Raw genomic sequence first — 26641 nt, forward strand, 5'->3', positions numbered from 1 at the left:
ATATGAACACTGATGCGGCAGCCACCATGGTGGACAGGGTCTCGGTGTCCCATCACCCCCACACCATCGCTGTGCAGCATCGCGATGACCCTTTGCACAGTCAACCACACATACAGTATGTACAAGCACAGACACTCTCCACATCCTACAAACCCTCCACAGACATAGAGTAGCTTTCATCCAGATGATTGGCAAGATGAATTAGCAGTAGTAGTAGTAGTAGTAGTAGTAGTACCTTCACCCTGGATTGTGTGCAGCCCCCATCCCTTGCTGTACCTGTTCGCATCCTGTGATGCCTACCACCACCATGTGCATGTCTGCACATGTTCAAAACCTCCCTCCCCCCCCCCCCCCTCCAAATTAGTTGCAGCTGGGCCATCCAGTGTGTCGGTATCACGAGCGTTTTAGCAATGACACCACAAACTGCCAGGCACAGTGTACATTGCCCCCTAACATTGGTGGCACCTGGCTGGATGTGCACATGGCTGCTACTTTATTTCTCAGTAATTGTTCATGCACTATCATTGGAACCCATCCTCCCCAGCAGCCTACCTGTTGACACCAGCTCCAGTTTCTTGGTCTATCCCTGTGAACTGTTACTTTCCTTTGGCCCCCATCTCCTTCTCACTGTGGTGAATGGCTCCATAATCACAAACTACAGGTCCCACACCCAGTACATCAATATTGGCCTCAGCATAGACTTCACATGGGCCTTCATTGTGGCTGACATTATGGACCCTATCCCTGGCACTGGCTTCATCGCACAGTATGGCCTCTTCCTCGGCCAAGTGAATCATCATTTGTTGATGGCATGTCTCACTGTACCATTCCTTGTAGATCCTATCCTGCAACCCATTTTGTCATCAAGTTATTGTCATATTCTTCACTGAATTTCCTCTCCTCATCCCCGTCATTCTTCCAGCACTGCCCACAACCACCCCTCTGGGAAGTATATCACAATACATTGCACCACTGCATCACAATGACACTGAGCCCCTAGTCTTCTGTCACCCATGCTGCCTTCAGCTGGAGCATAGAGCCGCACAGACTGATATTCAAGCTGTGATCACGGCTGGTATGCTCAACCACTCAAAGAGCTCATGGGCTTCTGCTCTACACCTCGTCCCAAAACAAAGATGTCATTTGGTGCCTGTGTGGTGACTTTCAGGCCCTCAATGCCAGGATAGTTCCCTACTGCTAACCAGTGCCCCTCTTCCACATTTACAGAACAGATCTGTCCAGTGCAACCATCATCTGCAAAGTAGACTGTGTTCTGGAGGACATGGAGAAGATGGCAATAGACATCCCTTTTGGTCTTTTCCAAAGCATATTTATGTCTTTTGGTCTCCAGAACACTGCCCAGACTGGGCAGTGCTTTCTCAACAATGACCTATGCGGCTCCTCGGGTTGCTCTGCCGACCTGGATAATGTCCTCATCTACTCACATGATTTCATGGAGCACTGCTGGCAACTCTAGGAGGTATTTTCACACCTCCAAGATGTGACAGCTACAATCAACAAGGAGAGGTGCACTTTTGGTGTTCCAGAGATGGACATCCTCAGACACAAGATATCACCCATGGGTTCCTGCCTGCTCAACAAGAAAGTCTGAGCCAATGTTGAATTCCTGTACCTCACAACTTTCAGACAACTCTGCAGGTTCCTTGGGATGGAAATTTTTTCTGGCACCACTTGAAGAATGCTACAAATGTGCAAGCATGACTCAATGCTGTGACTACAATGGAGGTAGCAGGCCCATGCCCTGGACGGTACAACTGACAGAGAATTTTGAACAAACACAACATGACCTTTCGCATGCTGCCCTCCAGACCCTTCATTGCCTGATCACACCACTCAGGATCACTACTGGTGCCAGCGAATCTGCCTTGGGTGCCATCAGTAAACAATGTATTGAACGTTTCTGGCAGTGGCTGCCATTCTTTTCCATGAAACTCTCTCTGCTGTAGTGGAACTAGGCTACACATGACTGCATGCTCCTGACTGTATATGAGGCAGTGAAGTTTTCCTACCCCTTAGCAGGAGGAGGCCACTTCACAGTCTTCACTGACCACTGCCTCTATGAGATTTTGTCAAAAGGAAGGCACGCAGATTTCTCTTAGGCGGTTCCATCAACAGGAATACATGGCACAGTTCACAACTGACACGTGGCACGTGGCAGGCCTCAAGAATATTGTTGCACGTGTTTCAGACACCCAGCCGACTTTGCATAGTGCATGTGCCTCTACTTCGCCCCCCCCCCCCCCCCTCTTGCACTTCTGCAAAGAGGCATTCAAATACCTCCATGACCTGTCCCAACACAGCGTCCATCATGCAGGAGCATTTTGTCTGTCCTGGTATCCAGCTAGGTTGCGCCGAATGGGCTTGCATCTGCCTCCCGACTCCTTTGCTGACCCTCTTTCTGAATTTCCACCCCTAACCAGCCTCCCCCGCCCCCCTCCCCCCACCCAGGGAGGTGCACACCCCTATTCTTTCCCCCAAAGGACCATTGTTTCCCTTTGCCCATACTGACCTTGTGGGCCCCTTCCATCATCAAAAGGCCATTGGTACATACTCACCATCATTGACAGATTCACTCAGTGGCTGGAAGCCATGCCATTGGCCGACAACATGGCAGAAACAGTGACCAAGGCTTTCATGGACACCAGGGTCTTGTGTATTGGGTACCCCCACCATGTGACAATGGGCGATGGATGACAGTTCACATCTTGCCTGTTTAAAATGCTCACCAATACTTGAGACATGCCCAACCATTTTACGACTGGTTACCCCCCTGCTGCAAATAGCATGGTGGAGATATTCCACAGGACACCAAAAGCTGCCATTGCCTGTCAATCCATAACATGGTCTGTAGCTATGCTGCTAGTTCTCCTAGACTTCCTGCTGGCCCACAAAACCAACTTGGGTGCATCCACCACCAAAGCTGTTTACCTGCTTGCCATCCCAGGTGACTTAATCAAGCTGCAGACCTGCCAGCTACCACCTGCACCCTGACCTTTGTATAGCAGCTGTACAACTGCACTGCTGGCCTGCACCTGGTGCATCCAAAATGCCACAGTGAGCACAGCTGACTTGCACCCAGTGCACCCGAAATGCCACAGTGAGCACAAATCCTTCATGCAATGGGACCTCCGAACCTGCATGCATGTCATGCTCTTGGTGGATGCCTGCGAGCCAGCCAGCCCTCCACATGCAGTACTCAGGCTAGTGTTCAAGCATGGGAAGAAGACCTTTTATGTACATCTCCACAGCACTGCTTGCACTTTATCCATCGAACGACTGAAACTGGCACATATGGTCAGCCTTACTAACCATTGCACACCACTGATCAACACTGATCATCAAAATTAAGGTGCCATCAAGGAGCAAAAGCAATATCCTGGATGATGATGCTGACCCGGCAGGCAGCACTTGGAACCTGAGAGAGGAGACTGCACATTGTTTACTCCACCACCTGCCCAACAGAGCTGCCCACAACATCCACCACAAGCCGTGCCCCCGCAGCTCAGCCTGACTATGCCTGTTGATCACGGTACGCCGCCGCCCCCTGTCCTGGATGGCAGTATGGTAGGGTGTTACCCCCTTGCTGAGCTTATGATATGATGCCACAGAGTCTGTTGCATATCACCTGTGATAGTACATACTATGGGGATCCTTATATAAACTGTTTGGTACCAAGTCTTTATTTATTATATGATGCACATTACACACAGTATAGCAAATGTTAAAACACAACTTTTGGTGCTCTGTATTATATCAAGTAGCCCTGTACACAAGATATATATATAATGTAACACACCCATTTAGTCAACTACACTCGTTTAAATATAATTAACAGGGATCATTAATTAATGGAAAGGTATCTTATTGTAATCAATTTTACAAAATTTAGAGAAAAACTAATAATTTCAGTTGTGTAACTATCAGGTAACAATCACACAGAAATGTCAGTGTTAAAATCAATTCAGTCATGAAATGGCAAATTAATTGTCAAAATTTGATTATTTCTTACACCCTGAAATTGGACAGATTTCTGGCTAACTAATGCATTGAAAGTTCCATTCACTCTAAAGAGATTATGTTTCTATAAAAACCTCAAATCAGATTCATTGTAATTAATTCTGTAACTACAAGTTTTAAAATTTCTGTCATAAACAGATTACTAATTAGATCATTGGGTCAAAACAATATTTTCACAGTTGCCTCTCACATCACGCGCTGCTGCTCGTAATCTGGCTTCAGCTGCCACAGACTGTGGTCATATGTGTGTGTGTGTGTGTGCGGGGGGGGGGGGGGGGGGGGTCTGTTTTGTTGGCCAAAAGCTCGTTTTGTTGTGCCTCTCTGTGACTCGACACCTCTGCTATATGTTGAGTAGGAACCATCTTTTTTGTAGTATCAAGATTATTATGTAAAATTTGAACCTCAAAATCTATTTCTGCATTATCTAAAGTAGTTCAAAATATGTTAACATCAAAATTCCTGTTGTAATAAACAATATATTAATCTTTTGTATCAACTAATGTTAGTCACATTTCTCAAGAAGAATTTTGATACTAAATTTGAAAAGTAATTTTTGAAATCACATTTATTATAATCAGTCATTTATTATCTTCAAAATTGTAACTGTAGTTTCTTACGAAACAACCAATTTTAATTATAACTAAGTTAATGGGACTTTGTTGAGCAATACTATTAAAGAACTTGTGTTGTTAAGAAACTATATAGGCAGTTGAGTGGCTGTTGTTTCCAGTTAGTTTCAGTACACGATCTGTAAAGGCAGTTCCTTTGAGCTGTGCATTATGCGAATTCTCTGGAACAATATAGACATTAACAAAAAATGCAGACTTTCTGTTGGTGTAAATTATTTAATATCATCAGCTTTTCTCATTGACTCCTGGGATTTCTGCAGTAAACCAATTAATATTATACACTCCAATTAACATTGAACTGATGGAGAAAAGTCATCGAAACCAACACGGTAAGTACACACTCCAACCATTTCATTGATCTTAGCACAGACTCGTAATCAATGAGTATGTTAATTGAATGTTTTTAGCTAGAACCTGGTAAAGAGAGTGTGCTAGACAAGCCAACTCTCTGCCTCGCCACTTGCCACTTGCCACCCATGGCAGTCCACCGATCGAACCAGGAACAGCAACTGCGTCCTGCAACCTATCCTTCTTGCAGGGGTGATGGAGGGGTGGGGGGAAGGGAGAGGACTAAAACTATATGAAATATTGTAATTGAAGCTATTATCCCTGCAGATCCAGGAGCTGAGAGTTCTCTCTCATAGCTCGTATACCAATGATCCCAGCCAACTTACCCACTCATTTATGTGACTTCAAGTCCAAACCAAGGTTTTGTTTCCATTAACAATAAGAAAAGGCTCAAGGTCAGAAAGAGGGGGGAGGTAGAAGAGAAGATGGACAGAGGTGGGAGATGGACAGTGAGAGAGAAGGGTAGGAGGAGATGGACAGTGGGAGAGGGGGAGGAAGAGAGAGGTGTGAAAGAGGAGGAGGAGGAGGAGGAGGAGGAGTTGGACAGAAAGAGGGGGATGATGTGATAGACAAAGAGAAGGGGCCAGAATACATGAACAGAGAGTGGGGCAAGAATAAGATTAGGATGCATATCCAACTGAAATATATATGTAGCAGTTTTGAAGAATTGCCAGGTTTGCTAATAATACATATTTATAAAAAAAAAAGACATGCTGATAGTCCTTCCACAGATGCTTAGTGAAATGATACTCGTTAATGTGAAATGATACTCGTAATGTGAAATAAGTCACAAAATTTGGAACTTATTTTCATTTAAGATATACATCAATCAGTTCCACTACAAAATTTCATCAATGGATTAGGAAAGTTGGTCACCAGTAAATCCTCTCAGTCTTTATTAGTAATTAAACGTTTCATAGCTGCTGGCTAATTACTGGAAATGTATATTCCTGAATACTGGACACCTTTCTGGACCAAAGTAATATCAAGATTATTCTTATTTCCAGTATTGGTTCCATTAACTAAACTGTTTCTTTGAAAAAGGTACCAGTATATTTAATTTATGACAAGTTTCACTCAGGAATAAGTAAATTGGAAAGCAGTAGTAAGTATTCCCAGTTCCCTGAATATAACTCTGCAGGATGTTCCTGAGTTCACACCACAAATAATTGTATTACCTGCTTCAGCATTTAAGAAACTTTAGCTTGGCTGGATGAGTTACCAACCCCCCTCCCCCTCCTCCTTCCCTTCCCAAAAAATGATACCATGTGACATTATGGAATGAAAGTAAGTCAAGTATATTAGATTTTTCATATTGATGTGACCTACATCTGACAACTTCTGCATTGAAATAAAGATTTGTTTACTTGAAAAAGTATGAAAACCAGCCACTATTTATACAGCTTTAGTTTTGCAGAGATTTGTTTCAGGCTCCTCTCCAGTTTGCAAAAGCATGTAGTGTGTCTTATCATAAATAATGCTACATAAAAAGTGGGTGCTCACTATATAGTTCTTCAAGTAATTCAGCCAACAGCCACAGAGGTAAACCACTATTACCACAGATAAATTTAGATTTGTTTTGATGTTTTAGCAGTTCTGGGGTAATCTCCTCTTAGTTAAATTTGTTAACTGAATTTATTACCAAGTTATAATCCCAATAATTTAAGTGTCAGCTGCTTGTAATCACATTTAGACAGATATTAGCATCATCAGTATCTACTTTCTGTGTTAGTATGTCATTTTTGCTTATTTGACATCACTTAATAGGAGATACTGCAAGATAAAGATTTTTACGAATTGGGCAGTTATAGTTCATAAGTAAAAACGATTCTCTGTAAATTGTATGGAACTCTGATTAAGGATCTCTTACTGATCTCAATCACTGTTGAAAGAAAAATATTTAATGAAAAGAAGTTAGTGGCTGATTGAGATAGATCACAATATCAAGAACAAAGCATCTTTGAAGCAACAGGTTTAAACTTAGTTATATTGTGTGTTTTTCCCAATGAAGCAAGTTAATGGATCATTTCACATGTGTGCTTTATTAAAAAAACCTGTAAGGATATAGGAAGCTGAAAACTTCAGTACAGTGTTTGCACTGTGTTCTTCCTGTCCTGTTGCCTACTCTCAAGCTTACCAGTTGAGTACTCTTGCTGAATTGGTGACTGTCCCTGATTCGTTGTACTGAAGCTCAGTTGCTGCTTGTCCATTGACTGCTGTGGGCTGGTGTAAGATGGTCGGCGAGAGCGATCCTCCTCTAGATGTCGGTAAGATACGAGTGCAGACTCCTCTTCTGGAGCCTGCACACGACAGGGTACTGGCAGTGTCTGGGCCCAGCGCTCCAGTCGTGCATTGTAGTGCAGCACCACACAGTATGCCCCATACATCACCAGCATCGTGAAGGACTCGATCCTGCCAACATGTTGTGGAGTATGAGAATGTGCTCTTGAGATTCCCAATTGCAGTTAAGAATGCTTGACTACTGTGCTTAATTTTATTAATTAGCATTTAGCATACTGCATATAGTAAGCACATTGCAGAATGATTAAGTTACACTAACATTTGTTGAAACTGCAATACTCAAAAAGAATGGCCTGAATGAAATCAAACTAGGACGTTTAACACAATGTACCAGCAATAAATGATTAATGGTGACAGATAGGGAATACACTTATAGAATCAGCTGAGCCCTCAAAGTGGTTGAAGAAGTAAGTGCCTCTCTTTGTAATCAGAAAGGTCCATGGTACAGCAAGCTCAGCTAATGAGGGACTGTCAAAATGAAAACATGGAAGTGAGTGTCAATTATGTCACTGATATCAAAGGGCACAGTATCAGCATATGGGTGAGTTTGGATGAGGGTGTAGTGACTGGCCTCCAGGAAATGGGTTCCTCATACAACATTTTGCAGTGTACACGAGCCAAGCAACATGGCATAGCGACTAAGACCTGGGCCCTAACGACTAGAATTTGATTCCCAATCTAACCATCAAAATTTTCTGTTGTCTCCCCAAACTGCACAACATGAATGCTGGGATGCTTTCTTCAAAAAGTATACGAATACCTTTCTTCCCCATTGTTGTTTACTAAATATTAAACTGTAACCTTCACTCCTACTTTCAGGCATCATGCTGTGACAATGTGATATGCAAGGAATTAGTGGATATAAGAGGGTTGTATGCAGTGATGCTCAGGTATTATAGATGACATAACGTGACTGTAGTATGGGATGACCTCCACTTTATCCACAAAACAGGGGGTCATATAGTTTTTTCCAAGTATTTACTCAACACTAGAGCCCTGCACCAGATGTGAAACATCTGTCAACAATTCAGTGCTCTCAGCCCACACTGTACTGGACGCATGCATTACTGTATCAGCTTCCATTGCCCAGAAGCTACAATTGTTTCTACCAGTGGCAAAACTGAGGGATAAAATGTAGTGTTTTCATAAGAATTTCTCTTCCCTCTGCACTTCAGTGATGGAGACCTATTTGCTAGGTGCTATCTGCCATCATGCATTTTTCAACAGCATAAACACTTGATTGTGACAGTTTGGGTTATCACTGGATACACCATGTGTTCATGGTTCTCACAAATTGAGGGCAACTGCAACCAATATCTCAAAGCCCAAGGTAAAGACCTTCCTTCAGGCAAACTGAATGCCAGTCCAAGGTACAGACAATCTTTTGTGCAAAGCCGCTTGCCAGTTTTAAGTTACAGTCATGAGTCTGAAGAGTGGTTCAGTGCAGGTCACCATGCTGTCCATCTCAAGTCTTTTCATATCCATGTAATAACTGTTCCCTTTATAAATTTGAACCTTCTTACTGTCTTCAAGAACTAGTCTCACTCTACATTTTTACCCTCCATGTGCAACTTTTTCATAAAAAACATTCAAAGCCTGATAAATACAAAGCTTTTTGCAGGGTTACATCAATTTTAGAAACCAAAAGATATTTCTACAGATGTGTTGTGCAAAGTAAAACGTCATTTGAAAGTCATAGTAATTGGACAAAAATCAAACAATGGAAAATCCAGGTGCACACTCCTGAATGAATACAAATTAATAACACATTACTGTGGCCATAATAGTAGTAAAGAGGGCATGGCTATATGCACAAAAAGTGGAATAAATCCATGGGCCTAACTGACAGCTCTTGAATGTTATAAGTCAGTAACAGACTTGGACTCATACAAGATAGTGGTTCTGACATAGTACAGACTCCAACAGACAATGTTTTGAACTTTATCACACAACTAGAGAGAGTACTGTGGAAATGTAATAAAAATAACTGGCAAGACACCAATATGTGGTGACTGTAATAGTGACTTCATTTTTAACAGTATTGATTGAGGAGATTTTGATGCTGTTATACAACTTTGGTTTGTTCACAACAGTAACATTCACAACAATAATAAGAAACATCAAAACAGTAATTCATAAATTGTTTCTGTATCTAACTGTCTTTCTTAAAATAAATGTTAACCCCCAAAAATTTTCTTTCTGGCCACAATAATCAAATGGCATCAATAAAACATCCCTATCAACAAAATTTAGCTATGAAGGGGAAAGTATACACCCATAGATTGACTCTGTCACTTTATTCACAAACAATTTACTGGGCAAACACACTCATGTTCACAAGAAACAGAACACCTTGAACAACTAGAGATAGGACGTTCATATTCACAGGACATGTACATTAGTGTGTTCTGTAGAAATGATTAGTATTTTAGTCACCTTGGTTCAGCATGTGTCCCATTGCTAATAGGCACAGGGACAACCATGGGCTCTGATAACTTTTTCCACACATAACGGTATCAATGTATACAAGGTGTGAATGGTGTCCTGTGGTACAGACATCCACGCTGCATTCCATTTATGGTGGTTGGCATAAGGACAAAGCACTGCACCCGTCGTTTCACTATATCCCACACATTTTTGACTGGCAACAAGTCTGGTGATCTGGTGGACCAAAGCTGACATCCTGTGACACTAAGAAGGCAGTTGTTTATGCAGCAACATGTGGTCATGCATTGTCTTGCAGAAAAATGGTGTTTGGAGTGTTGTGCAGGAAGGGAATGGCTAGCCATCACAAGATGTCATTCACATAGGTCACAGTGCCCTGGACACACACCAACTGTGATTTGTGGTTGTACCCAATAGCACTACACACCATAAGGCCTTGAGCTGGCACTGTATGTCTTGCGTAAATGCAGTCACTGTGACGCCACTCCCTCTGTCTACAGTGAACCAAAATGCGACCATTATTTTCAGACAAACAGAACCTGAATTCGTCCAGAAACACTATCTGATTCCATTCCTGTCCTCAGTGATTTTGTGCCATACACCACTGCACATTCGTTGGAGGTAGGCAGAGAAATGGACGATGCACATGTAACCCACGTTGTAACAAATGGCGATGGACTGTCACCCGATAGTGACCAGTGTGTTGCACTGATCCACTGTTGTGTAAAAGCTGAGGAGGAGACACAGATCTGTGCTGCAGTGCCATTCGGATCCATCTCATCATGTTCTACAGTCTTCCATGAACCATTCTGCACACAGTGTTGCACTGCCGAAACACTTTGCCCCACACGACCAGCAATTTCCTGGATGAATGATCCATTACCTACAGTTTGTAGTGGCAACAAGAGCTGCAGGCATATTTTACCACTAGATGATGATGTGCAGTGATGTCAATATTGATGTTGAACCCACAGGCTGACATGGTTCAAATGCTAATCATTTCTGCAGAACATATTAATATACATGTCCTGTGAATATGAACATCCTATCACTAGTCATTCAAGGTGTTCTTTTCTGTACATAAGTGTAATAGTACAAAGTTTACCGAGGATAAACAGTAGATGAGAAAGTTAACCCTTTCTTAAACATGGTCTTACAACACTATGAATCCAGTTTTTCTTTACAGTGGTTTAAGGACAGTGGAAAATGATGATAGCTGTTTCTGAGATTAAAGTATATTGCACCAGGAGGAGAAAACACAATTTAATAAAGAGAATTAGTTTTAATAAAGACTTTAAGGGGCACTACAAGCAAAATACTATGTCATCAATAAAACAAAAATCATTCACTCTTTTATTCAGGCATTCATTCATTCATCATGTATCATAGATACCTTCGATAAGTAGAACATTCAGGAGAATATAACAAGTCAAGGTATATATATACAAAAGACGAGGAGATCAAAGAAACTTAATACACTGTGTGATCAAAAGTATCCAGACACCCCCAAAAACATACATTTTTCATATTATGTGCATTCTGATGCCACCTACTGCCAGGTACTCCATATCAGCAATCTCAGTAGTAATTAGACATAGTGAGAGAGCAGAATGGGGTGCTCCGCGGAACTCACGGACTTCGAATGTGGTCAGGTGATTGGGTGTCACTTGTGACACACATCTGTACACAAGATTTTCACACTCCTAAACATATCTAGGTTCACTGTTTCCAATGTGATAGTGAAGTGGGAACATGAAGGGACATGTATAGCACAAAAGAGTACAAGTCAACCTTGTCTGTTGGCCTACAGAGACTGCCAGCGGTTGAAGAGGGTCGTACTGTGTAATAGGCAGACATCTATCCAGACCATCACACAGGAATTCCAAACTGCATCAGGATATACTGCAAGTACTATGACAGTTAGGCAGGAGGTGAGAAAACGTGGATTTCACGGTCGAGCAGCTGTTCATAAGCCACACATCATGTCAGTAAATGCCAAACGAAACCTCGTTTGGTGTAAGGAGGGTAAACATTGGATGACTGAACAGTGAGAAAATGTTGTGTGGACTGACGAATCACAGTACACAATATGGTGATCCGATGGCAGAGTGTGGGTATGATGAATGCCCGGTGAACATCATCTGGCAGCATGTGTAGTGCCAACAATAAAATTCAGAGGCGGTGGTGTTATGGTGTGGTCATGTTTTTCATGGAGGGGGCTTGCACTCATTGTTGTTTTGCATGGCACTATCACAGCACAGGCCTACATTGATGTTTTAAGCACCTTCTTGCTTCCCACTGTTGAAGAGCAATTCGGGGATGGTGATTACGTCTTTCAATGCTATCGAGCACCTGTTCATAATGCACAGCCTGTGGCGGAGTGGTTACAAAACAGTAGCATCCCTGTAATGGACTGACCTGCACAGAATCCTGACCTGAATCCTATAGAACACCTTTGGGATGTTAAGAACGCCGACTTCGTGCCAGGCCTCACTGACTGACATCAATACCTCTGCTCAGTACAGCACTCCATGAAGAATACGCTGTCATTCCCCAAGGAACCTTCCAGCACCTGATTGAACTTATTCCTGTGAGAGTGGAAGCTGTCGTCAAGGCTAAGGGTGGGCCAACACCACATTGAATTCCAGCATTACGAATAGAGGGTGCCATGAACTTGTAAGCCATTTTCAGCCAGGTGTCTGGATACTTTTGATCACATGTGTATTAACGATAACTATCACTAAGCTACTTAATGCTATTCATACTTATGCCATCTAAGTTTAACCAACTAAATTAGAAAGAAAGCTGGAACTTTGAAAAATCTGCTATTTCCTCAGTTATATTACAGAGCTGCTGTTTATCTAGTATTAGTAGCTCAAACATTACTTAATTACAATGGGATTTTTTAAACAAAATATGTACCTACATCTGAAAATAATGTGTTCTACTTACATTACATTACTGCTTGTCAAGAAGCTTTACAATGAACACTGGCATTTGCCATGTAGCTAACAGAACTCTTCAGTTGCTGAATATAGATTTTCAGATAATTTGTAGGTAGGAAGAGTGATCACTGGGATATGTTGATTGCTGAGGTATGTTTAAGTTTTCTTTTGAATTTGTAGGGATTACAAAAGTGTTGCTTTATGTTGGATGGGAGCTATTCAAGTGTCTTCCCACAACAGCAAATGAGTCTATTTTGAATTCTTGACGAGGAAGCAAAGTCTAAATGAAAATTAGTTTTGTGCCTTGCATTTTGACTGTGAAAATCAATATTAAGTTAAAATTGATTTTTATTATCAGCAATAAAATAATTAAGAAGTAAATGCATTGGCAAGTGAGTAAGAATGCCATGATAAACACTTTATTTCCTTGGGGTGCCCTGCTTTACAAGATAATTATGTAGGGCAAAAGAGATTGAAATATGCGAAACACCCCAACGCATTTGTCTCTAGGTCAGTACAGTGAGGGATATTTCTAAGGACATAAGAAGATGAAATGAGCTTCTTTATTGGTTTATATATGTGTTCACTCCATTTTAAGTTGTTTTTCCATTAGACTCCAAGGAATTTTACACAGTATGTTCCATGTAATGTGGGGCTTTTAAAGTTTTGGTGAAACTGCATAATATAGGTCTGTGTTGGATTAAGACTTAAAAATCTTAGCTGTGATTCACTTTTCGGTGAGTCTGATTATGATCTAAGCTGTGTCTGGTAAGACTGAATTTGGACCTTGACAAGTATTCTTGTATCCTCAGCATATATCGTAGTTTGTGAACCATCTTTTAAAGTAATTGGATATCACATATGTACATAAAACACAAGAATGGTCATAGTACCATTCCTTACAGCACTCTGCATGTTCTGTTTTCCTGTTCTGGGGTTAATTTTATATCTATGACATAGTCTGTTAAAGAGACCCTCTGCACTCAGTTATGAATGTAAGACTGCATCAATACAGGAAGGAGGCCGTCAATACCACAACACTTTAGTTATCCAAATAAATTTTGAGATAAACAAGGCAAAGGTAATGTGGAGCATTATGAGTCACTAAAAGAGTAAACTTTGTTAGATAAACGATGTTCAACATTCACATGACAGTAACAATGAGACAATTTGTTGGATTCAAATAATTGGCCACAAACTTTAATGAAATTGTTCTAACAGCAACTGACAACACAGGGAAATTTACTTACGCATGCCCTGTACACTGCACCAGCTAAGATCAGGTTTACAGACTCAATTGTTACAGAAATAACTAAAATGTGATAACTAAAATGTTATGGCACTAAAGGCTTCCATTTGTATAGGTAAAGTTATATATTAACAACAGAAAATTTAGGATCATATTTAAAAAATATATCACAAGAATACCTCCAAATTAGGAGTGGGGAAGCACTAAAACATGGTGTCCCACCAGTTTCAGATCTTGGCTTATTCCTGTTCTCAACATACATAAATCATATAAATGATGCGGTGTAACTCTTCAATTACTATGATATTTTTAATGATACAAGTATACTGATAAAGGGCACAAAATGCACCAATATCAGACACAACCAGGAGAATAATGAGACAGACTTACAACTAGTTCACACAAACTCATTTTATGTAATTCTAAATAAATAAAAATGGTTTACAGCTATCAGAAGTAGAGATCATTGAGTTCACACTAAACAAAAACCTCCATATCTGGAATCCCTAGGCATCCAGATGGCTAACACACTGAGGTGGCACCTGCCTTCTTTGAACTTAGAAATCTCTCTCACTGTGTGGATCTGCAGGTGAGATTGCTAGCAAAAATAAAGAAATAAATTTGTTCTACAGCAGCATGCAGAAAGAATATGATAACCAAACATCTTTCAGAAGTTACTTAGAGATTCTTACACTTAGCCTACTCCCTAATTTTTTGTGTGGTTCATAACAACAATGAATTCAGAATCAATTGAGCAATTCACGAACAAAATTCCAGCAATAAAAATAATTTCTAAATATACTATACAATTATCTAACATTCAGAATGGTTTTTATATACCAAAAAGTCTAACTGTTTACCAGCAGATATGAGGGGTACACCCTCCCACCTCCCCCCCCCCCCTCACCTCCCCCTAAAAACAAACATTGCCGGGGGCGGAGCTTGTATAGTACGTATTTCTGCTGCTAGGCTTGTATAATGCAACTCATTGCCAGTTCAGCGCTGTCCATGCTCTTGATCTAGCTTGTCCTGTTCATCTGTAGTGATCGTTTTTGCTAGTGCTGTTCTGTTCTTGTTTTGTTTTTATGATGGCAAGCTTAAGAGAACAATGTGCAGCTGTGAAATTTTGCTTTCTACTTGGTGAAAATGCTGTTATAACTGTGTTAACATTGAAAACAGCTTATCAAGATGATGCTATGGAAAAAAAATCAAGTGTAATAGTGGTTTGCTTGATTTGAAAATGGCGACAAACCTCATAATGGATGTCCATCAACTGCCCGAACTGACAAAAATATTGAAAAAATTCGAGAGCTTGTACTCACAGACCGGAGACAGACAATTTATCAACTGTCAGAGATTAGTGGGTTATCTTGGAGCTTCGTTTAGCGAATGTTAATGGAAGATTTGGAAATACAAAGGGGTTGCTGCCAAGTCTGTTCCTCGGGTTCTGGTTGACAATCAAAAGGAACATTGAGTCGAAACATGTTGTGCTTTGAAACAACAGCTTGAAACTGATCCAGATTTTCTGTCAAAGGTCATAAGTGGTGATGAGTCATGGTGCTATGGTTACAACCCAGAAACAAAGCAACAGTCAAGCCAATGGAAGATGCCATCATCGCCCAGCCCAAAAAAAATGTCAGGTCAAATCAAACATCAAAACAATGCTGATTTCCTTTTTTGATGCCAAGGACGCAGTTCATTCAGAGATTGTTTCCTCAGGTCAGACTGTCAATCAAACCTTTTATTTGGAAGTTGTAAGAAGATTGTGCAACATTGTTTGTCACAAAAGACCCAATTTGTGGCAGACAGGAGACTGTTTCTTCCACTACAACAACGCACCTGCACACACTGTCATGTCTGTTAGACAGTTTCCGGCTAAAAATGGCATGGTTCCACTGCCCCTTGGACCTTACCGCCTGACATGACTCCATGCGTCTTTCTCTTATTTTCACGCATGAAAAGGGGCATGAAAGGGCACTGATTTGACAATATTGAAAAAGTCAAGAAAAAATGAGGGAGGAGCTGTCAGCCATTTCTAAAGATGACTACAAAAATGTTTTGAACAGTGGTAGCACCAGTGGGACAAAAGTATTAATTGTAGCGGAGAATATTTTGAAGTGGATAAGGTTGTTACCCCCCACCCCCCACCCCCCATGAACCATGGACCTTGCCGTTGGTATGGAGGCTTGCGTGCCTCAGCGATACAGATAGCCGTACCGTAGGTGCAACCACAACGGAGGGGTATCTGTTGAGAGGCCAGACAAACGTGTGGTTCCTGAAGAGGGGCAGCAGCCTTTTCAGTAGTTGCAAGGGCAACAGTCTGGATGATTGACTGATCTGGCCTTGTAACACTAACCAAAATGGCCTTGCTGTGCTGGTACTGCGAACGGCTGAAAGCAAGGGGAAACTATGGCCGTAATTTTTTCCCAAGGGCATGCAGCTTTACTGTATGGTTAAATGATGATGACGTCCTCTTCGGTAAAATATTCCGGAGGTAAAATAGTCCCCCATTCAGATCTCCAGGCGGGGACTATTCAAGAGGATGTCGTTATCAGGAGAAAGAAAACTGGCATTCTACAGATCGGAGCGTGGAATGTCAGATCCCTTAATCGGGCAGGTAGGTTAGAAAATTTAAAAAGGGAAATGGATAGGTTAAAGTTAGATATAGTGGGAATTAGTGAAGTTCGGTGGAAGGAGGAACAAGATTTCTGGTCAGGTGACTACAGAGTTATAAACACAAAATCAAATAGGGGTAATGCAGGAGTAGGTTTAATAATGAATAGGAAAATAGGAATGTGGGTAAGTTACTACAAACAGCATAGTGAATGCATTATTGTGGCCAAGATAGATACGAAGCTCACGCCTACTACAGTAGTACACGTTTATATGTCAACTAGCTCTGCAGATGATGAAGAAATTGAAGAAATGTATGATGAAATAAAAGAAATTATTCAGATTATGAAGGGAGATGAAAATTTAATAGTCATGGGTGACTGGAATTCGGCAGTACGAAAAGGGAGAGAAGGAAACATAGTAGGTGAATATGGATTGGGGGTAAGAAATGAAAGAGGAAGCCGCCTGGTAGAATTTTGCACAGAGCACAACTTAATCATAGCTAATACTTGTTTCAAGAATCATGAAAGAAGGTTGTATACATGGAAGAAGCCTGGAGATACTGACAGGTTTCAGATAGATTATATAATGGTAAGACAGAGATTTAGGAACCAGGTTTTAAATTGTAAGACATTTCCAGGGGCAGATGTGGACTCTGACCACAATCTATTGGTTATGAACTGTAGATTAAAACTGAAGAAAGTGCAAAAAGGTGGGAATTTAAGGAGATGGGACCTGGATAAACTGACTAAAGCAGAGGTTGTACAGAGTTTCAGGGAGAGCATAAGGGAACAATTGACAGGAATGGGGGAAAGAAATACAGTAGAAGAAGAATGGGTAGCTCTGAGGGATGACGTAGTGAAGGCAGCAGAGGATCAAGTAGGTAAGAAGACGAGGGCTAGTAGAAATCCTTGGGTGACAGAATAAATACTGAATTTAATTGATGAAAGGAGAAAATATAAAAATGCAGTAAATGAAGCAGGCAAAAAGGAATACAAACGACTCAAAAATGAGATCGACAGGAAGTGCAAAATGGCTAAGCAGGCATGGCTAGAGGACAAATGTAAGGATGTAGAGGCTTATCTCACTAGGGGTAAGATAGATACAGCCTACAGGAAAATTAAAGAGACCTTCAGAGAAAAGAGAACCACTTGTATGAATATCAAAAGCTCAGATGGAAACCCAGTTCTAAGCAAAGAAGGGAAAGCAAAAAGGTGGAAGGAGTACATAGAGGGTCTATACAAGGGCAATGTACTTGAGGACAATATTATGGAAATGGAAGAGGATGTAGATGAAGATTAAATGGGAGATAATACTGCGTGAAGAGTTTGACAGAGCACTGAAAGACCTGAGTCGAAACAAGGCCCCTGGAGTAGACAACATTCCATTAGAACTACTGACGGCCTCAGGAGAGCCAGTCCTGACAAAACTCTACCATCTGGTGAGCAAGATGTATGAAACAGGGGAAATACCCTCAGAATTCAAGAAGAATAAAATAATTCCAATCCCAAAGAAAGCAGGTGTTGACAAATGTGGAATTATCAAACTATCAGTTTAATAAGTCATGGCTGCAAAATACTAACGGGAATTGTTTACAGACGAATGGAAAAACTAGTAGAAGCCGACCTCGGGGAAGATCAGTTTGGATTCCGTAGAAATGTTGGGACACTTGAGGCAATACTGACCCTACGACTTATCTTAGAAGCTAGATTAAGGAAAGGCAAACCTACATTCTAGCATTTGTAGACTTAGAGAAAGCTTTTGACAATGTTGACTGGAATACACTCTTTCAAATTCTGAAGGTGGCAGGGGTAAAATACAGGGAGCGAAAGGCTATTTACAATTTGTACAGAAACCAGACGGCAGTCATAAGAGTGGAGGGGCATGAAAGGGAAGCAGTGGTTGAGAAGGGAGTGAGACAGGGTTGCAGTCTCTCCCCGATGTTATTCAATCTGTATATTGAGGAAGCAGTGAAGGAAACAAAAGAAAAATTCGGAGTAGGTATTAAAATCCATGGAGAAGAAATAAAAACTTTGAGGTTCGCCGATGACATTGTAATTCTGTCAGAGACAGCCAAGGACTTGGAAGAGCAGTTGAATGGGATGGATAGTGTCTTGAAAGGAGGGCATAAGATGAACGTCAACAAAAGCAAAACGAGCTTAATGGAATGTAGTCGAATTAAGTCGAGTGATGCTGAGGGAATTAGATTAGGAAATGAGACGCTTAAAGTAGTAAAGGAATTTTGCTATTTGGGGAGAAAAATAACTGATGATGGTTGAAGTAGAGAGGATATAAAATGTAGACTGGCGATGGCAAGGAAAGCGTTTCTGAAGAAGAGAAATTTGTTAACATCGAGTATAGATTTAAGTGTCAGGAAGTCATTTCTGAAAGTATTTGTATGGAGTGTAGCCATGTATGGAAGTGAAACATGGACGATAAATAGTTTGGACAAGAAGAGAATAGAAGCTTTTGAAATGTGGTGCTACAGAAGAATGCTGAAGATTAGATGGGTAGATCACATAACTAATGAGGAAGTATTGTATAGGACTGGGGAGAAGAGAAGTTTGTGGCACAACTTAACTAGAAGAAGGGATTGGTTTGTAGGACATGTGTTGAGGCACCAAGGGATCACCAATTTAGTATTGGAGGGCAGCGTGGAGGGTAAAAACCGTAGAGGGAGACCAAGAGATGAATACACTAAGCAGATTCAGAAGGATGTAGGTTGCAGTAGGTACTGGGAGATGAAGAAGCTTGCACAGGATAGAGTAGCATGGAGAGCTGCATCAAACCAGTCTCAGGACTGAAGACCACAAAAACAACAACAACAACAACAACAAGGTTGTTTTGTAAACAATTTTGAAAATATAGAGCTTAAAAAAGATTTTTTTTGGGTATCCCCTCATGTGAGACAGGAAACAGAAAATCGGCATCTACATCTACACTCTGGAAACCACTGTGAGTTGCATGGCAGAGCATACTCAATTTTGAACCACATATTACTATTCCTTTCCTTTCCATTCACTTACGGAGTGCGAGAAGAATGATTGCTTAAATGCTTGTGTGCTGGCTGTAATTAGTTCAATCTTGGCCCTCCAGTTCCTGTGGAACCAATACATATGTGATTGCAGTGTATTTCTAGATTCATGATGTGATATTGGTTCTTAAAATTTTGTGAACAGTGTTTTTACAGACACCTGAATTCTATCTCCAAGAGACTGCTCGTTCATGTTTTTCAGCAGCTCCCTCATGGATCAAAAGATACTGCGGCCAGTCATGCTGCAATTTTTTTTGTATACAATCAATATTCCCTGTTAGTCCTATTCGGTATGCATCCCAAACACTTGAGTATATTAAAGGACAAGTTGTGTGAGTGTTTTACAAGCAACCTCCTCTGTAGTCAGACTGCACTTTTTCCTAGTATCACACCAATGAATCAAAATTCTGTCTTCTGCTTTGTCTATGACTCAACCTACACCTTCATTTGATTTCATATCTTCTGAAAATGATAAATATGTTAACACCAAATATAAATTTAAATATTACAAAATCTTTCTTAAAAGTATTTTTATGGAGAATAACCTGATACGGGAATGAAATGTGGGTGATAAACAGTGCAAAAAGGAAGACACCCAAAGCTTTTGAAATGTGCTGCTATAGAAGAATGCTGAAGCTAGATGGACAGATTAATAATTAATGAGGAGATACTGCATCAGATTGGAAGAATAAAACCGTGGTCCGGCTTGACGAGCTAATAGGACACTTCCTGCGACATCAATAAATCATCATTTGATAATGGAATGGAGTGTGAGGAGGTATAACTTTTAAGGGACAGCAAGGTAGACTTGGACATCATAACTTGGCACCTTCATCAGGAGTTTCCAGTCTCAGGAAACACCTGATGTAGACACTGAGTTATGACATCGAAATATTCTGTTGGGAGGATGTGGACCACTTGCAATACGCCCGATTCTATGAGATGACAACAAATCACTGGGAAAATCTAAGATATTATAAATTGCTAATCTTTTCACCACATTGAAATCTAATCAGAATTTGACTGAATATCTGAACAGCTTTTATTACAATATTTAATTACAATAACTGATTCTGAGGCTACTATTTACTTTCCCTGCCAGGTCATTAATATACAATATGAACAGTGAGGGTCCCTACACACTTCTCTGGGGCATACCTGAAGTTATTTCTAAATCTTATAGTAATATATAGAACACTATCAGAAGCTTTCTTGCCATGTGCAGTGACTCAGGCCCTTGAGAATGCTTTTGCAAGTTACACATGAATTGGCCATTTCGTTACACTAAGGTGCGTGTATGTAGTTTACGGAAAGCAAATATTATAATATGCATGATTGTATTATTAAAGACATTTCTAGCAACCCGATTGTTATGAAATTTTTACTGATAATAGTTAATGACAGTATGAATTTCAATTTGATTTATAAAGTTATTTCTGAAGTACACAAAACAGCCTAAAACATAGAATCTACACAAAATCACCTAAAACACAGAATTTATGACTTTCCATGATGAATAATTTCTTGACCTGCTAATACGTTTTATGTAATAATCAGTGAAGAGCTTCAACTAAATATTTTATCATTAAATAACTAGGTAAACAGCAGTTGGTTAAAGAGACAAAAATTTACTTAATGTTTTCAGTTTCAGACAGTCACTACTATAGTATCTGTTGGGTGATATTATTTTCATCTGTTGTACTGTCTGAGTGAATGTACAGATGAATCATCCATGAATGTGAAATCAGAGAAGAGACCTTTCATGCACTTTGGTGTCAAGAGAGAACATCTCACTTTTGTCTTGTAATGTGACAGAATGGAATCACAGATTCTGAATATACTGACATCATGATCATTTTGGGTCAACAGAAATTTGCACTATTTCTTACAGACAACATGCAGTCTTGTACAAGGTACAGAAAAAATGCTGCACTTGGGGGTCGGCAAGCAATTCCCCATCCCAATTCACGACAAAAGTGTATCTGGCAAAACCTAGTCCCATCAATACTTTTAACGGAACCTCAATTTTAAAAAACGAGACTCTGGCAACACTGTAACTGGATGCAGTGCAGCCAAGAACAGGTAGCATGTACTCTGTGCTGTGCCAGAGCTGTCCCCCTAGCTCAGTGAGATGAGGCAATAACACGGGGAATGGAAAACTCCCCAATGTTCGAGTGGCGTACACAGCAAACTTTTTCGCCCCTTTCTTTTTTTTTTCAGTTTAACCATCAAACTGTATCCAGTTTAAACCACCACAATGCAGTATCCTGTGTATTTCTTTCTGTTACTGTTACCTTCACTTAAACATTAAGACATAACATGAACTTCTTACAGACATAAACGGCCACTTTGTTCTGTCCATGTGACAAACAAAGCCAACAGAAGATAAGAAGATAATAATGGACACAGTAACATTGTCTGTATTCTTTGAGGTAAAAAAACATGATAGGTAGGCTAAACTAGCTTGCAGATTATGCTATGCACAATAATTCCATTCTGCATATTTGACATCCAGACTTATCTTCACAGAGCCAGTACATACACTTAAGAGCAACATGCACTTTAGGGCCGATGTTCAAAGTGGCCTTCTTGCATTTGCAGACACTTCGTCACTTGCTGTATCATACTTTGCTCGGCCCTAGGCAACATATCTGTATCCAGCATGGCAAAAGCAACAGGCAAACAAGCTATTAAGTCATGTACATTTATGAACAGAGTACTACAAACTTCTTTCATTATGTGTCCCCACAAATAAAAATATAGTAGATTAAGATGTGGGGAACTTGGAAGCCAGAACATTGGACCTCAACAACCAATCCATTTCCACGGAAATGGTTCATTTAAGTACACTGATGGGGAAAAAAAATCACAACCTCCGCCACACACCGTTGGGTGGCTTGCGGAGTATCAATGTAGATGTAGATGTAGATGTAGATGGACTTGTGCGAATAAACCAAATAGGTAGGCACATTTCTACATCTGGAAGATGATGTCTACTCAAATTTCATAAGAGGATGCAAATCACATGCTGTAACAGTCATGAGATTAGATGTGATGGGTTGATGCTAGTCAAGAATGCCTTTAAGGCAACAAAGACAACATTATCAACACATCACTGAGTTTGAATGAGGTCGTTCCTTCTGTGATACTGCAGATAGACTTGGCAGGAACGTAGCCACTGTACATGATTCTGGGAGTGGTGGTCACAAGGATTTACAGTTGCCAGAAGACCAGCCAAATGGCACCATAGAGAGGGAAGGCCATTGTGTTTGGAGTATGGCTCTGGTGCATCATACTGCATCTGCAGTGACAATTTGAGCAGCAGTTGGTACCCCAGTGACACAGCAAACTGTTGCAAATCGGCTACTTCAAGGACACACATTTGCATGCCTGCAATCAACATTCTGGCGATTGCACAGGTTGTAAATTTACCACCCTTTTGTATTTGCAATGGATTGTCTCGTGCTTACATTAATCTGTGATCTTGCAATGTTAATCCATAAATATAGGCTGTTCAGAAATTCCTATCACAAACTCCTAGGACTTGTAAAGGGGATTTAGTACACAATATTTTGAGCAGAAACCCTTGTTCAGAAACATACTGTTTCTGTACTACAGCCGTTTGAAAACATGTTTGTTAGGCAAGTTTTCAACAAGGTAGTCACGGTGGGGGATGCTTATGTTGGATTAGGTGATGTCACTCGGTGTGTATACTACCTCTCTCACCTGGTTCGAGCCTCATTCACATGTCTGTGAATGCTAGAGGTGGTATGGATGTAGTTGTTGGTTATCTGCAACATACCAGATGGTGCTGGAAGCAACATCTATTGCACACACAATTTCTCATGTACTCATTGACAGTTTCTCTTTAACACGATGCAGTTCGGCCTCTTCCAGTTAGGGCATGTGATGACCCCTTGGAGCACCACAATCACACCTGCTGACAGTGAAGGTAAACCTTTCTTGAAGTCTCGTCTAATTGTAGTGAAAAAGGTATACAATGGGGTTGGATGTTGTGCATAATGATTCTGACAAAGGTGTGAGAAGTTCTTCCATTACTGCGAGCTTCTCCATACAGAAGGACCATGTTCGTGTATTTTGTATAAACGTACTAAATTGCTCTGAAGCTCAGAGATACATGAATGAAAAATGAAACTCAAACCAAGTCAGAGAGGTAGGACAGATGTCAAATAATATTAGACAATCTGACATAAGCACCCCCCACCCCCACCCCACCCCACCCCGGCTACCCTCTTGCACACCTAGCAAACATGTTTTCAAATGATTGTAGCTCGGAAATGATACCAATACGTTCCCGGACATAAGTGCCTATTTAAAATATTATGTACTCACTCCACACTACCAGTCCTAGGAGTATGTAACAAGAATTTTTGAACACCTTGTATGTTATTAGACAAACATATGCCCAAAATTTCAATGCTCTACATTAATTATTGTTTAGTGTTGTGATTTTTTTTCTGTGAGTGTAGTTACATGCATTCATTTCATCATGCTGGAATCACAGCTGTCACCAAACACCAAGTGGAACATTTTCTCACGCATCAAGCAAACTTGTGCAAAAAAAACATACAATAAAGGTGCACATTCAGCTTCTCCGGCAACAGGTAAGGGACCAAAGGCACTCTTCCCATGATTCCATCCCACAGATTTATGTCAAAGTGTGCCTGAAAGCCACATCAAGGGGATATGTGGGTTGTGTTCCAGCCAATAATGTCTATTGTGGAGGTTGAAAACACCTTGATGAGTGAAGATAAATTTGTTAGTCCATATCACACTATTTATAAAATGTTTGTTATCTTGCACTTATTGGAAAAGCCATTTACAAAATTGTACTCGCCGGATGCGGTCTTCTAGCCACTGGTGTCGGTGATCATATAACGATATGGATGCAGTTCTTCATCATGCAACACCTCAACAATCAGTCTTTCAGATATCTGGAACTGCTTCGCTGACGTGAATGGTGAATGGTTTCAAGAATCGCATCCTCTGTTTGTGAAGTGCATCTTAATCCTTGGAAGACCTCTGTCTGTTACTTGTGGACGACGATTACCAATTTCCTGAAGACGTTGCTCCAGACAATGAAAACTGTTCTTATCGGAATGGTGCCTTTCAGGGTACCATGCACATGAGAAGCAGCAGAAGGAGCTTGGTTATCAGATGCACCCAGCAATAAAAGCATATCGATGTATTCATCATCCTTGTACCCAATCAGGAAGCCACCCTACACGAACTTGACGGGACCAGTTATGTTTGTACACTGCGCAGTTAGTAGACATATGCAAGCAATTGAATGGATCCCACTGTCATGTGATGGGCTAATGTCATATTGCAAAATAATTTCCAACTTATAAATGATGAGAAACAGGGAACGGATGCTTAAAATATAAAATAGGAACCTGACGACGATTCAAACCACAGCTTCAGGGTAAATGCATGTTTGATGTTCCATCAGTCTATTCAGTGAACTACGATGCCTGGTACAGCATTATAGGGTGATACACATTCTTCTGTACATCCTAATGTGCTGCAGAATGTGACACTCTTGTCAATTCTTCGTTTTCATACTTGTGTTTTCAAAATGCACCCAATCTGATTTTGATACATAAACTTTTGTCTTGAATGTAGATGAGGAATTGCATGCTGACACCCAAGTGCATTGCTTTTCTTCACCCTGTATATTAGTGCATTTACTGCCGTATTAACTTTTACATGAGCTTTTCAAAGCAGGTCACCATTGCCTATCTGTAAACCAACACCAGCATTTAGATTTCACAAACTTTCAAATTAAGAATATTTAGTTCTGTATAACGTACCCTATCTGATATTGATGGAAACATTTTAGCATCTTTTGAATCAGCAAATAATTATGTAATTCATATTTTAATTTCTGGCAGTGTTTACATAATCAACCTTGCATATTTATGCATTATGCTATTAACGAATTGCTTAAGTTACTATCAAATGTAAAATCATTACTAAATTCATCACATTATCACAACAATAATTTTAATTTGTAGAAAACATGAAATCAGCAATGAGAGAATATGTCCTGTAGTATTTTCATGTTATTTAAGGCACGTGGGTGAAGAGACATCTAGTAAAGTCTTGAGAATACTTTTGTGATGTGAAATCAAGTTGACTTGATGTACAAGTTTTATGTTTTGGAATATGTGAAGAACTTCTATAAAATCAATGTCCTGTATACGTTATTTTAGTTAGAATGCCTGTTCTTTATTTTGATATTGCCCAAGAACCTAATGGCAGAGTTAATTAAAAATATGAATTTCTGCAACTGCTTTTACACCCACCTACAAAGGAGCAAAAAATTGCACGTTTGTTAAATGTGCAAGATTGGCTCATTTCAGTCTCTATATGCCTTTGGTCAACTCTTATGACATGAGGTTACCTGGAACTCAGTTTTGTTTACACTGTGCAATATTTGTTTTATGAAGTATTGGATTAACCTGTAACAATTTGGAATCAGTTGTAGACGACATCTACAGAAATTTTGATTTTTTTATGAGAACTGATACATTCTTTCAACGAATATAAATTTTGTGTGGTGTGCTGGACCTGGAACTTTAACACCATAGTATCTGAGCAAGCATTCAAAACCAAGATACATCACGTTCTTTTACAAAGTGCTTATTAATTGTGAGAGGCGGAATGTTTTATTGTGTCTTCCAGTACTGAAAAATCGTGTGTATGCAGCTTGTACTGATCAGCCACTATAGATTTTGACACAGAAGTTACACGGAACCCTGAATAAGCATTACAGAGACGGTTATCTTTAAATGAAGCTGTTACTTGTAGCAAGCAATATGAAATGAAATTGAACCTCTTTAGTACAAAACATTAAGTAGATAAAAACTGGCATTCAAAACATACAGTAAACATTGTGATCATGTTTTATACTACATAACGTATTTAAATTAAATATAAGTACAATTATTGTTTGAATTATTACTAATCCACTCACACAAACAACGCAACATTGCATCATCAGGCAATTTCAGTG

At 40.2% G+C, this 26641-nt stretch overlaps 1 protein-coding gene across 1 annotated transcript in view; it reads right to left on the minus strand.

The window, feature by feature from the left end:
• LOC124606174 (probable sodium/potassium/calcium exchanger CG1090) overlaps nt 1-26641 on the minus strand; it is a 135537-nt gene that overhangs the window by 55619 nt on the left and 53277 nt on the right. The window contains exon 5 of the mRNA XM_047138140.1: nt 7153-7427. Within this exon, the coding sequence (XP_046994096.1) occupies nt 7153-7427 (275 nt within the window). The remainder of the gene's footprint in view (nt 1-7152; nt 7428-26641) is intronic.

This window comes from Schistocerca americana, chromosome 3 (assembly GCF_021461395.2).
Source record: "Schistocerca americana isolate TAMUIC-IGC-003095 chromosome 3, iqSchAmer2.1, whole genome shotgun sequence".
Taxonomy (NCBI): domain Eukaryota; kingdom Metazoa; phylum Arthropoda; class Insecta; order Orthoptera; family Acrididae; genus Schistocerca; species Schistocerca americana.